We start from the raw sequence: 12,122 nt of genomic DNA on the forward strand, positions 1-12,122 counted from the left end.
TAGAAGTAGCCGCCATTTTATGACCAGTGGGCAGTGACACAATTACAGAAAAGTTGAAAGGTTTCAAAGCGAGTGACAGCTGACAAAGATTTCATTTTTGGGCCAACTAACAGATGGCACTACAGTCTTATGAGAACGTCACTATAAGGCGTCTGGCCCACCCCTGCACACAGTTGACACACGACTAAGGAGAAAACTGTGCTTACATTGTCTTTAAGCACACTTTTGCCGTTCCACTGTCAGAATGCGAATGATATGTCCATATCCATATGTATAGAACGTCATTGTGTGGAGTGTGGATGTTAATACTACTGTACCAGTAAAAATTGAAATATAGTTTAGTATGAAACGTGCTGTGATTTTACATGTTGTTTGAAATATTAACATGGCGTCGAAGAATAATCCGGCTAAGTTTGAAAGCGAACAGTTGGTTAAAATGGATAGTGGATTTCGGGTATCTCCGTTTTTTACAAGATTATAGGTGTCATCTGTCAATCTATCAATGACTGCATGTTTCATACAATCGAGTGAATCGCTTTTTTCAGAGTTTCGCTAGGCTGGCAACAAAGAGTATAATAATATACATATAGGGAAAAAAATGGCAAATGGCTGGCAAATACAAATATTTTGTTTTAGGTGAATGTTATGTGTATATGCTAAGGACTGCGTAGGTCGTAATTTTTTAATATGTATTACTTGGTAATGGTATAGGTAATACGTATGTAATTGGGACAGTAATTATTATAAAAGTGTAACTAAAGTCCAAAACGTTCGTTTGTATTTGTCGTAGTTTTTCCACTTACAAATTCCAATGTGTAGTAACAACATTACAGACACAATATTATTTTTGCGTTAGACTTGTAAAGTTTTTCTATTTATTATTATGGTAAGATTACTTATCACCTTATTTATATGTTTAGTTGCGCTAAAGTTATATTATTTAGATCTGTGATTTTGACAGGCTTTGAGTTTGATTAATTTTTCTATACAAAATGTTGAGAAAGAAATGTATAATATATAAGTAAATATAGAAATGTAACATATTGGTAGGTACACTTTTTACTCCCTATAAATCTTAATTTAACCTTTATTCTAGAGTAACTCTGTGGGTTCTGGTGCTCCTGGTTCCAGTGACTGTGAGGAAGAAGATCAAGAAGATTCTTCATCCTCCTCCGATATAAATGAAGTTGATAATGCTATGAGTCAAGTCCAAATTAGCAATGATCTGGTATGATTATTTACTATATTACAGGTATTATGTTAGTGTTAATGTTTTACCTTAATAAATCTCTATCATAAAATCTAGTGATTATATGGATAATATAAGGTAGTAAATAGGTACTTTGCCAGTTATACCTTGATCATATTGATACATGCAGTTGGACCAAAATATGAGTTACAAGTTAGTAAATATAATAATTGTATAAAATGGATTTTGAGACTATTGTTTGTGTACGAACCATGTTACCTTGAAGAAATTGTACCCTAAGATAACATCTCTGTACAAGGATGCATCCTTTGAATAAATATATTCTTATTGCATAATTTTTTTTATTATAACTTTACAAAGGTTATGTTGCAATTCCTTTTTTTTACTTTGACACATAAACATATTTCAGCCTAAAGTAAATGTGGATGAACTGTCAGTGTTCAGGCAGCAATGGCAGAGGGAGCTGGAGTCCAGTCCATCTCCTCAGAGGCAGATCTCGAAGCCTTCCCATCTAGAACATGAAAATGAGGATCTCTCTGATGAAGATAAGGTATGATATATGATAGATAAGGTAACAGCTGGTATTCATAGGAGCAGACAACGGTTATATGAACTATATGGTGAGAGATCATCATGTAATCATGATGCATCTTTCCTTGTATATGTGAAAAATTATTCAAAATTATTTAATAAAGTATGTACTATTGCTAAGTCAAATATTAGAGAAATAATTAAAAATGCTTCAAATAAAATAAAAATGCCTTGGAAAAACTGGGAATCTGGAAGAGCGAAAGACTGCAAGTTTGAATATAATCTAATAATAAACAATACAAAAATCCACTCTGAGCAGGAAGTAGCTTCTGCTTTTGAGAAATTTTTTTCTGACATTCCAGTTTCCATCTCAAGCACCCTTGTCTCCTCCATCAGTGTTGCCGAGTCACTTCTTTTGGAAAATGTTAAGGAATGTAAACAAAATTTCAAATTCAGTGTTGTTAGCCCAGCAGAAATAATTAAAACTTTCAGATCCTTAGAAATGAAAAAACTGCTGATATATGGGGCATATCTGTAAAAATAATAAGTTCTGTTATTGACGTCATAGCACCTAGCTAGATAGTGCTAGATATCTAGCACTAGTTTTTAATAGCTGTATTGAACATGGCGTGTTTCCTGACCTTCTGAAGTATAGTAAAATTACACCAATATTTAAATCGGGACTCACTTCTGACCCGAATAACTATCGCCCTGTTTCGGTGTTGCCGACCCTTAGTAAAATTTTTGAAAAAATTATTTTAAGCCAAATGCTTACTCACTTTAACACTTATAAGTTACTTCATATAAAACAATTTGGCTTTACTAGGGGATGCTCGACTACGGATGCAGGTGTTGAACTCATCAGGATTATTTTTGAGGCCTGGGAGGAATCACAGAATGAACTTGGTATCTTCTGTGATTTATCTAAGGCTTTTGATTGTGTTCAACATTCAACGCTGGTCAGGAAGCTATGCCACTATGGTATAAGAGGATCTGCACTCGATCTTCTGATCTCATATTTAAATAATAGGATTCAGAGGGTCGAGGTGAATGGCAGGAGATCTCCTGGGACTCCTCTCGGTATGGGGTACCACAAGGGTCTATTCTTGGACCCTTCCTCTTCCTTATTTATATAAATGATCTACCTAACCTTGTAGAAAAAAAACACAAGGTGGTATTGTTTGCGGATGACACCTCACTTATATTCAAAGTGAAACGAAGCCAAGTTTTATATGACGAAGTAAACAATGCTCTATCTGACATCGTGTACTGGTTTAGCGCCAATAACTTATTGTTAAATAATCATAAAACCAAATATATTAAATTCACCGCGCCAAATGTCAAAAATGTAGATGCTAATATTTTATTAAATGGAGAGGTGGTAAAACCAGTGGAATCTGCTATATTTCTTGGCATTACTCTTGATTCCAAATTGCAGTGGGGCCCCCATATTGAAGGATTGGCGAATAGGCTTAGTTCTGCAGCATATGCGGTTAAGAAAATCAGACGGTTAACTGACATAGATACGGCGAGATTAGTATACTTTAGTTATTTTCATAGTATTATGTCCTATGGTATATTGTTATGGGGCAATGCGGCCGATATTAATACAATCTTTGTGCTGCAGAAGAGGGCTATTCACGCGATTTATATATAACCTAGGTCCTAAAGAATCATTAAGAGAAAAATTTAAAGAAATAAACATTTTGAATGTTGCTTCTCAATACATTTTTGATAATGTTTTGTATGTTCATAAGCACATTGAGGAATTTTCTAGAAACTGTGACATTCATAATGTTAACACGAGGAACAAACATAAACTTGTTATGCCTACTACTCGGTTGGGTCGAGTTAGTAAGTCTTTTGTTGGGCGATGTATATGCTTCTACAATATGATCCCAGAAAATGTACAAAACAAATGTGTTACGAAATTTAAAAGAATTGTTTTAAAAACGTTTGTGTGGGAAAGGTTATTATAGCATAAACGATTTTCTTAATGACACCACGGACTGGGATTAAAGCGAACACCCTCAGGCTCTTTAATTATTAATGTTTATTGTACGATGTTACATTGTAATCCATATTTTATATAAAAAAAAAACCCGCTGAGTTTCTTGCGCCCATTCTTCTCAGGTCTGAGGCAGTCTCTTTTGAATGAGTGGTAGATTTTGACGTTCAATAAGTGATTATAAATCCTATTTTGAATAAAAATATTTGAATTTGAATTTATGACTTCCTGCCAGTAAATTTGTAATGTTGCTGCCACTTATTTACATTCGAGATGACATAATGGTAAGTGACTGCCTTACAGACGAATCAAAGGAGTATTGCCTCACAGGAAATATCGTCATAATATAGGCTGGGACTTTATTATAAAAATATATACAATAATATTATGATCCAATCCCTTTAAGATTGAAATTGGTTGATAACTGACCTATTTTCGTCCGAGAATTTTATGTGCACCAAAGTGTATCTATGCATATTATTTTATTTTATTTATAAATTTTATTTTTTTTTAATTTATTTATAAAGGAATGCTTATAGTAAAAATTATTTCCTATAATAAATGTCTATAATATAAAATAAAAATAGTGAAAATAAACAATCATAATATTTGTTTTTTAATTTTAATATGTTTTTCCCTAAAAGACTGTCTATGACCAAGCTCGGCAAGTTCCGATCTCTTGTAATTTTTAAGTATGTTGGTATGTCTTCTACTTTGTTTTTTGTAATGTATGTAAGAATCATTGAGAGCAAAATTTAAAGAAATAAACATCTTGACTTTTGCCTCTCAATATATTCTTGATAATGTTGGGTATGTACATAGGTCACATAAGTGAATTTGCTAGAAACTGTCATAACCATGATATTAACACCAGGAATAAACATGAACTTATAATGCCTACTACTCGGCTAAGTGGAGTTAGTAATGCATTTGTGGGGTGTTGAATATGTTCGAAACAAATGTTTTATGAAATTAAAAAGAATTGTTGAAAAATGCTTGTGAGGTAAAGGTGACTATAGCATAAATGACTTTCTTAGTGATACCACAGATTGGGAATAGAGCCACCACTATTAAATAGCAACCATACTCTTATAAAAAAAAGAAGCCCACTGAAATTGTTTCACCCATTCTTCTCAGGTCTGAGGCATACCTATTGGAATGGGTGGTAGTTTTTGACTTTCAATAAGTGATTTTATATCCCTTTTTGAATAAAAATACTTGAATTTAAATTTGTAAACAATAACCAACTAAACTATAAGAAATATGTGATACTTTTTTTAGTGAAAGAATATACCAAAATCAGCAATATAATATTTCAGGCAAAAAAACTATTCCTGAGAGGTGTGGAAATGGAACGCGGTGGTAAACTCTATGAAGCTATACAGCACTATAAGAGAGCTATACAGATATTGCCCGATGTTGAGACCCTCCTGTATGAAGGGTCTGAGCAGAGACCTGAGTCTTCTGATCCTGGTATGTGCTGTATGGGTATATTTTCTATCATATTATTTTATCTGTGATTGGCTTGTCTGCCATTGCCAAATAATGTCTATATTTTCGTTTTTCAGGAGTAACATTGCATAACATCCAGTTTGACACTATATATAATATTATGATCATTAATTTTTATTTGTATTTTTTTTATGACAATAAGGGACAAGATGAGCAGGACGTTCAACTGACGGTAATTGATATGCCCTGCCTATTACAATGAAGTGCCACATTCTTGAAAAATCCAACAATTGTAATAATAATTCTTAATTTGCATAATGTGTACATAAAAGTTAACAAAAAATACTATACGAATCAACACATTAGTCGAAAAGGGCATGCAAATTACATTAGCTCCACCTCATTATATAATAATAAAATTCTAACATTACAGCACATATTTCATTGTTACATCATAATAACATCTACACTAAATATACATGTCAATTATGTAGTCAAAGTTAAACAAAGATCACAAATTTAAAAAGTCAGATACAGCATAGAAATTGTAAATAATTAGTCATTCATATAGTTGAGTTTTAAAAGGACTGATATTCATTAATAGCATCGGGAAGTTTATTAAATATTTGAATACATATGGCATGACAATTTTTAGTATACAAAGTAGCCCTGGATGCTTTTTTGTAAACAAGTCTATTTGGGTGTCGTTTCGTTTTGAAGGGCACCATATCTCACTAGATATATCCTCATTACCCCAGTAATTTCACTAAATTACTGGGCTAATGAGACTTAACATCGTATGTGTCAAAGTGACGAACGCAATAACGATGCTGCTCAGAAATATGGGCTTAGGAATCGTTAGTTGAATTGCTGATGACGTGGTATCCGGCTCGAAGGACCAACGAATACTTAAGCCGTTTAGTTAACGACGTACTCCTAATTCCATAAATTGAAGTTTAGTAGTTGTAGTAGTAAGTAGTTCGAGTGTCTAGAAGCATACCCACGATATGATATTCCTGATGCTTACTGTTGTGTTGTTGTTTAGTTTTATTAGTGAACGCGTTGATTACTCAATGCTAAATTTCGGACGATGCGGTATGTGTTGTGTAATACGTACATTAACAAATTTTAATACATTACATTTCCAATAAATGATTAAGGTCTACCAATACAAAGCATAAAGTGAGTCATAGAGTAATTTCAGATGAAAGCCAAGATGAGGTGGTGTACAACACTAATGATGGAGATGAAAGTGATGATGAAGGTGCAGTGGAGGGAGAGGATCTTCTCGCTCGCCTGCAGAGGATTTTGGCTAAGAAAGGACAATTGTGTCAACCTAACTTCCCTGTTAAGGTAACACAACATTACTCAACTAAAATAATTGTTTTTATAATCTATGTAACTTTGAAGGCTTATACATGGTGAAACTTTATGGCTATACACTACTTTGAACCAGATATTCTTTATATTTTAATACAATTTTGAAGTGCAATGTTTTCGCAAAAACTATGCATCCCGCAACCCTTATCAGCTGAACTCTCTTTGACCTAAAAAAGATGACAAATGTAGATGTGACATAATATCAGATCATAGTAAAATGCCTACTATTAAGTTGCATTGCGGGTTTATTCGCGATCGCGGTTAGTGATGCAAGCTGTGCAACTGCTCAATGTCACTGGCATTTAGGGTTGCCTTAACGAATGGTAAAATTTCAGGGTTGCCACATATCGTGGTTGCCGTACGAGGTGATCCAGCTGATAGTGCGGTGGGTGGTCAGCTCGGACCTGGATGCGGTGTCTCTGGAGCGCGTGGCGGGAGTGTGTCGTGGACTGTACGTGACCGCGAGGGAGCAGGACATCTGGAGATCCATTTGTGTCAAGTATGTTGTTCCTCAATGTTTCAACAAAACCATCAAGAAAATCAATAAAAAGTGAAGCATCAATATAGTAATCATTGAAGCTCATAACTTCTTTTAACCTTGTATAAATCATATGATATAAAAGTATACAAATATTCTTGAGTTTGTTCGAATGATTGCATTTCTCGAGTGGCAATTTAGTTTAGACCCGTGAAAAAATTGCTTGCGTACAAAGTACACATGTCAGAAGTGAAACCTGCATTGTGCATGAACCTCTTAACTGCATATGCAGTCCTGGTACCTGTTGCTAGGATGACACATGATGAAAACACACATTCCGTATGCGTTGCTTTGAAGCAATGAAGTACGTAATTTGAATCCATGTATTCTGTGCTGATCCAGGTTGCTGGAACAAATAAAAAAAAATTGCAACCAACTACTAGACTTACAATCACGCTCAAAAATTGTCTGAAGCAAAACTCTGCCTACACGTCTATCAGACAGAGTTTATACATTAGACTTTGAACATTATTGTCACGAAATAAGGTGTTAATTTGAATAAATGTTTTAATTTTATCTGTATAAGTTAATGCGTTAACGTATTATATACCACGCCGCTCGGATGTTTTTTGATGACATTAAAAGACGATTGGAAGTCTAGTTGTTGTAATTAATAATTAATTTAAAGAAATAAACATTTTAACTGTTGCTTATCAATATATTTATGATAATGTTCTATATGTTTATAAGCACATTGTGGAATTTACTAGATACTGTGACAGTCACTATGTTAACATGAGGAACAAACATAAACTTGCTTACTACTATGTTAAGTCGAGTTAGTAAGTCTTTTACAATTTGATCCCAGAAAATGTACAAAACAAATGTGTTACGAAATTTAAAACTGAGAATGAAGCGAACACCCTCAGGCTCTTCAAGGCTTGTGTATATGTCAATAAGTGGTTTTCTCCGGGTAACTGTTCTTTATTGAGTGTAATATAAATGAGCAAAAAAATATGTTATTTATTAGACTTTATATTTTAGTTTGAACGTTTGAAATTATTCTTATAATGTTATATATAGATGAAAAAAAATCTCAAAGTGAAACCTTTTTTGTTTGAATATATGTAACTACTTCTAAACGGCATTGAATTTCAGTATTTTTCTTTCGCAAAAATTTTTGGTTAGATATTTTTCCCAAAGTGGACGATTGGTGACTTAATATAATGACTTATTTGGTTAAAAATAACTATTCCTTGTTTTCGATATAAATTCGCATGGGCGGGTCCGTGCGCGGGCGACGGGCAGCAGTGTAAGTCGGAAAAAAGTATTTGAAGTAAAACTTCTTTAGGCGCATGAGGGTAATTTTTTTTTACAAATGAAGCGGAAACGGAAGCGTCACGGAAATTTGAGACGTTTTTGTTCAAGAAGAGGAGGAGGTTTTTGATCAATGGAGAGAGCGATTGACACCGATTGAGGATGAGTATTTCTTACTCTCGGGCATCCCTACTAGCCTTGTATCGTGCAGTTTTTTTTTAAATCCATGATGGCTGCCGCGATTTCAACATTATGGATATCGTATCCGAGGTTCTCGAGGGCGCAGAGAACGAATTTAGGATCTTTTTCGAAATCCAATATGGCCGCCACGCAAATTTATGATTTCAACCATATGGATATCGAATCCGAGGTTCTCGAGGGTACAGAGAACGAATTTAGGTTCATTTTTAAAATCCAAGATGGCCGCCGCTGAAATTTATGATTTGAACAATATGGATATCGAATGTGCAGAGAACGAATTTGGGATCATTTATCAAATCCAGTGTCTATATGTGCCAATAAAGTGTCACGAAAATATGGGACCTTTTTATCCAAGAAGAGGGAGAAAGAGATTGAGACCGATTGAGACACCTGGTGTTAAGTGATTACCGCCGCCCACATTCTCTTGCAACACCATAAGAATTACAGGAGCGTTGCCGGCCTTTAAGGAAGGTGTACGCGCTTTATTGAAGGCACCCATGTCGTATCGTCTCGGAAACACCGCACAAGGAAGTTCATTCCACAGCTTTGCTGTACGTGGAAGAAAGCTCCTTAAAAACCATTCTGTGGAGGACTGCCAAACATCCAGATAGTGGGAATGATATCCTAACTTGTGGCGTGTAGTGCGAAGGTGGAATTCGGCGGCAGGAATCAGGTTAAACAGCTCTTCGGAACACTCCCCATGATAAATGCGGTAGAAGACACACAATGAAGCGACGTTTCTACGCAACGCCAAGTGATCCAGCCGTTCATAGAGCACTGGGTCCCCGACAATTCAAGCCGCTCTGCGTTGCGGTCAAATGGATTGATACTGGGGTGCGCTAGGCCAAAAATGGCAGCAATACTCCATGGGCGGACCTGCGCTTTGTAGAGCGCTAGAATGTCGCTAGAGGGCCGGCTTGAAGTATTGCCGTGCTCTATTAATAACGCCCAGCTTCTTTGAATCCAATTTGGCTTTGCCCTGAAGATGGCCACGGAATTGGCAATTGCTCGAGATTTTGAAACCCAGTATTCCGATTAAACTTGCAAGTAAACCTGCTAAACCCCAATATTTGCATATTAGGAAATTGACTTGAGATTTTGCTTTTGTAAATCTATTGATGCATATACTACTACTCTACTATTGCAGGAAATTGACTTGATTGAGGTTATCAACTGTAAAGTAGATCCTGTAGATGAAGCCACAACCTGAGAGTTGAACAAAGCATACAAGATTTTATGACGATACGTCACTCGAACGGTTAGTTCAGTTGGGAGAGCACAGGCATGGAACGCCAGAGGTTGTAGGTTCGAGTCCCGCATCGTTCATACGATATTTCAGTGTCACACAAGAACGTGAAATAGGGGATCTATATTGTTTAAACACGCGGAACCTTTCGTAATAAAAATGTTTGAATTTGCACTTGAATTTGTACGTCAGTGATAGCAACATAATTATTTGCAGAACATGGGGAATAGATTGCGGCTCGCCCCGCGCCCACAACTTCGCCTCGTGGCGACAGATGTACATCGAGAGACCTCGGCTGAATCTGAACGGATGCTACATCAGCAAGACCACGTACCTGCGACACGGAGAGAACAGCTTCCAGGACCATTTCTATAGGCCCTGGTACCTTGTGGAGTACTACAGGTATCTGAGGTTAGTACTCCTTTTAGTAGTCGGAGGAGTATATTACAGAGCTTGGTATCAACATATCCATGACCTGTAGTATCATAATGGCCACTGATGTCAAAAGAAACGCATCCTATCCCAGTGTGCTGTGCTGTATTGAAGTGCAAGATGGCACGGATAGACACCACACTCCTGACCAGGCAATGGTCGGACGTTCCGAACTCCTGGGTTTCGATAGAGAACCGGTAACTATCGGGATGTGTATTCAGCAGAAGATCTAGTAAGGACGGAATGTGGGTACTACGTCTGGAAGCGAACCAATTGCGTCAGACCATACGCCAACGCAAAATTATGCGCAGATTGCCCCGCGTAGTCTGTGGTGCGCGACCTAAGACAATCGACATTGTGCCCGTTGAAGATACCCAACAAGATTACGATTTCACAGGAGGGGATCTGTGCAAGAACGTCGTCAATTGCCGCTTGAACGCAGACCATGAGATGATCCGTTTCTGTGGAACCACTATGGGACCTGTAGACACACGCATAGATGCGAACGCGGTCCTCAAAATCTAGACGCAGCCGGAGAGTAGACAGGTCCCTACCCTCAAAATTGCAGAGACGGGACAGCAGATATACTCAGAAACGTACACACATACCCTGGCATGACGCAGAAAATCTTATATATAAAATTCTCGTGTCATAATGTTAGTTACCTTACTCCTCCGAAACGGCTTTACTGATTTTTACCAAATTTTATATGCATATTCAGTAGGTCTGAGAATCAGCTACTATATATTTTTCATACCCCTAAGTGATAAGGGTTAACACTCTTAACATTTTTTTTTTATATTTTCGACATTTTATTTAAATTTATTTAATTATGATTCAGCATTAAAATATACATACAACTTCAAACTTTCACCCATCTACGATCAACACTTATTTTTGTATCGCGACTTAAATATTATTCCAATCCATCACAGACACACAATAGAGTTGCAATATGGCAATCTAATATAATGATTATTGTAGTACGATAAATTTTATGTACGATATATTTGGTAGGTCTGAGAATTGGTAGTCATCTATTTTTATACCCAAAACATTTTAATTATTTATTATTTTTTATTACTTTATATGGCAATATAACGTTTGCTGGGTCAGCTAGTTATGCTCTAAATTTTATACCTGGGTTTCATTAAATATGGTGCATCGGTCGATCGAGATATCTGCGTCTACGTAAGCAGACACAAATTGTCGTCAATTGCCGTTTGAACACAGTCAATAAGGTGATCCGTAACTGCGGATTTTCAAATGTCTTATTAATTATTCTAAGGATACTGGGATTAGATTACAATTATCATTAAATTATAGCAATGACAATGAAAATATAGTACAACATTATGAAATAATTTTTATATACAATAATTTTAATTTTTTTTAAAGAGCAAATAAAGAATACTGGGAGAGTAACTTATCTTCTATTAAATGTACATGAAGAAGGCTATGCATTAAATGGTCTGTGATCTATGTATTGCACATTTCGTCCTTAGAAACTTCGAAGTAACCAACTAAGACCTCATTTAATTATTATTTATCTAATCAGCCGGAGTGATCACCTGCCTAAATTAAAGTGAGCTCGTCTGTTAACGTGAACAACAGTGGAGAGAGCTGCCTGTCAGTTTTGTTAGCATTATCAGCATGTGATGTTTATCGATTGGACTCAGTGCAGGTTCTTCTCCGACGGGTTGGTGCTGATGTTAACCACGGCTGAGGAGCCGACGTCCGCTCTCCCTCACCTCAAACACCGCCTCGCCAGGAACAACCTGGGAATCATGCCGGGACACTACCGCCTCTACGGTGACAAGGCAAGTTTTTGTGAAACGTTTGTGATCAGTGTTGTCATATTAACCCT

The 12,122-nt window shown here is 36.2% G+C and overlaps 1 protein-coding gene across 2 annotated transcripts in view; it reads left to right on the forward strand.

The window, feature by feature from the left end:
• The first annotated feature begins 644 nt into the window (after positions 1–644).
• Positions 645–12,122, forward strand: part of LOC126974346 (F-box only protein 9) — a 29,447-nt gene continuing 17,969 nt past the window's right edge. The window contains exons 1-8 of one of the 2 annotated variants that reach the window (XM_050821807.1): positions 645–886; positions 1,097–1,228; positions 1,620–1,760; positions 5,069–5,222; positions 6,406–6,554; positions 6,917–7,080; positions 10,040–10,234; positions 11,940–12,075. In XM_050821807.1, the coding sequence (XP_050677764.1) occupies positions 884–886; positions 1,097–1,228; positions 1,620–1,760; positions 5,069–5,222; positions 6,406–6,554; positions 6,917–7,080; positions 10,040–10,234; positions 11,940–12,075 (1,074 nt within the window). In that variant the 5' untranslated portion in view covers positions 645–883. Of the gene's footprint in view, positions 887–1,096; positions 1,229–1,619; positions 1,761–5,068; positions 5,223–6,405; positions 6,555–6,916; positions 7,081–10,039; positions 10,235–11,934; positions 12,076–12,122 lie in introns of both variants that reach the window. The other variant, XM_050821808.1, reaches the window with a different exon arrangement.

The sequence above is a fragment of the Leptidea sinapis genome, chromosome 32 (assembly GCF_905404315.1).
Source record: "Leptidea sinapis chromosome 32, ilLepSina1.1, whole genome shotgun sequence".
Lineage (NCBI taxonomy): Eukaryota > Metazoa > Arthropoda > Insecta > Lepidoptera > Pieridae > Leptidea > Leptidea sinapis.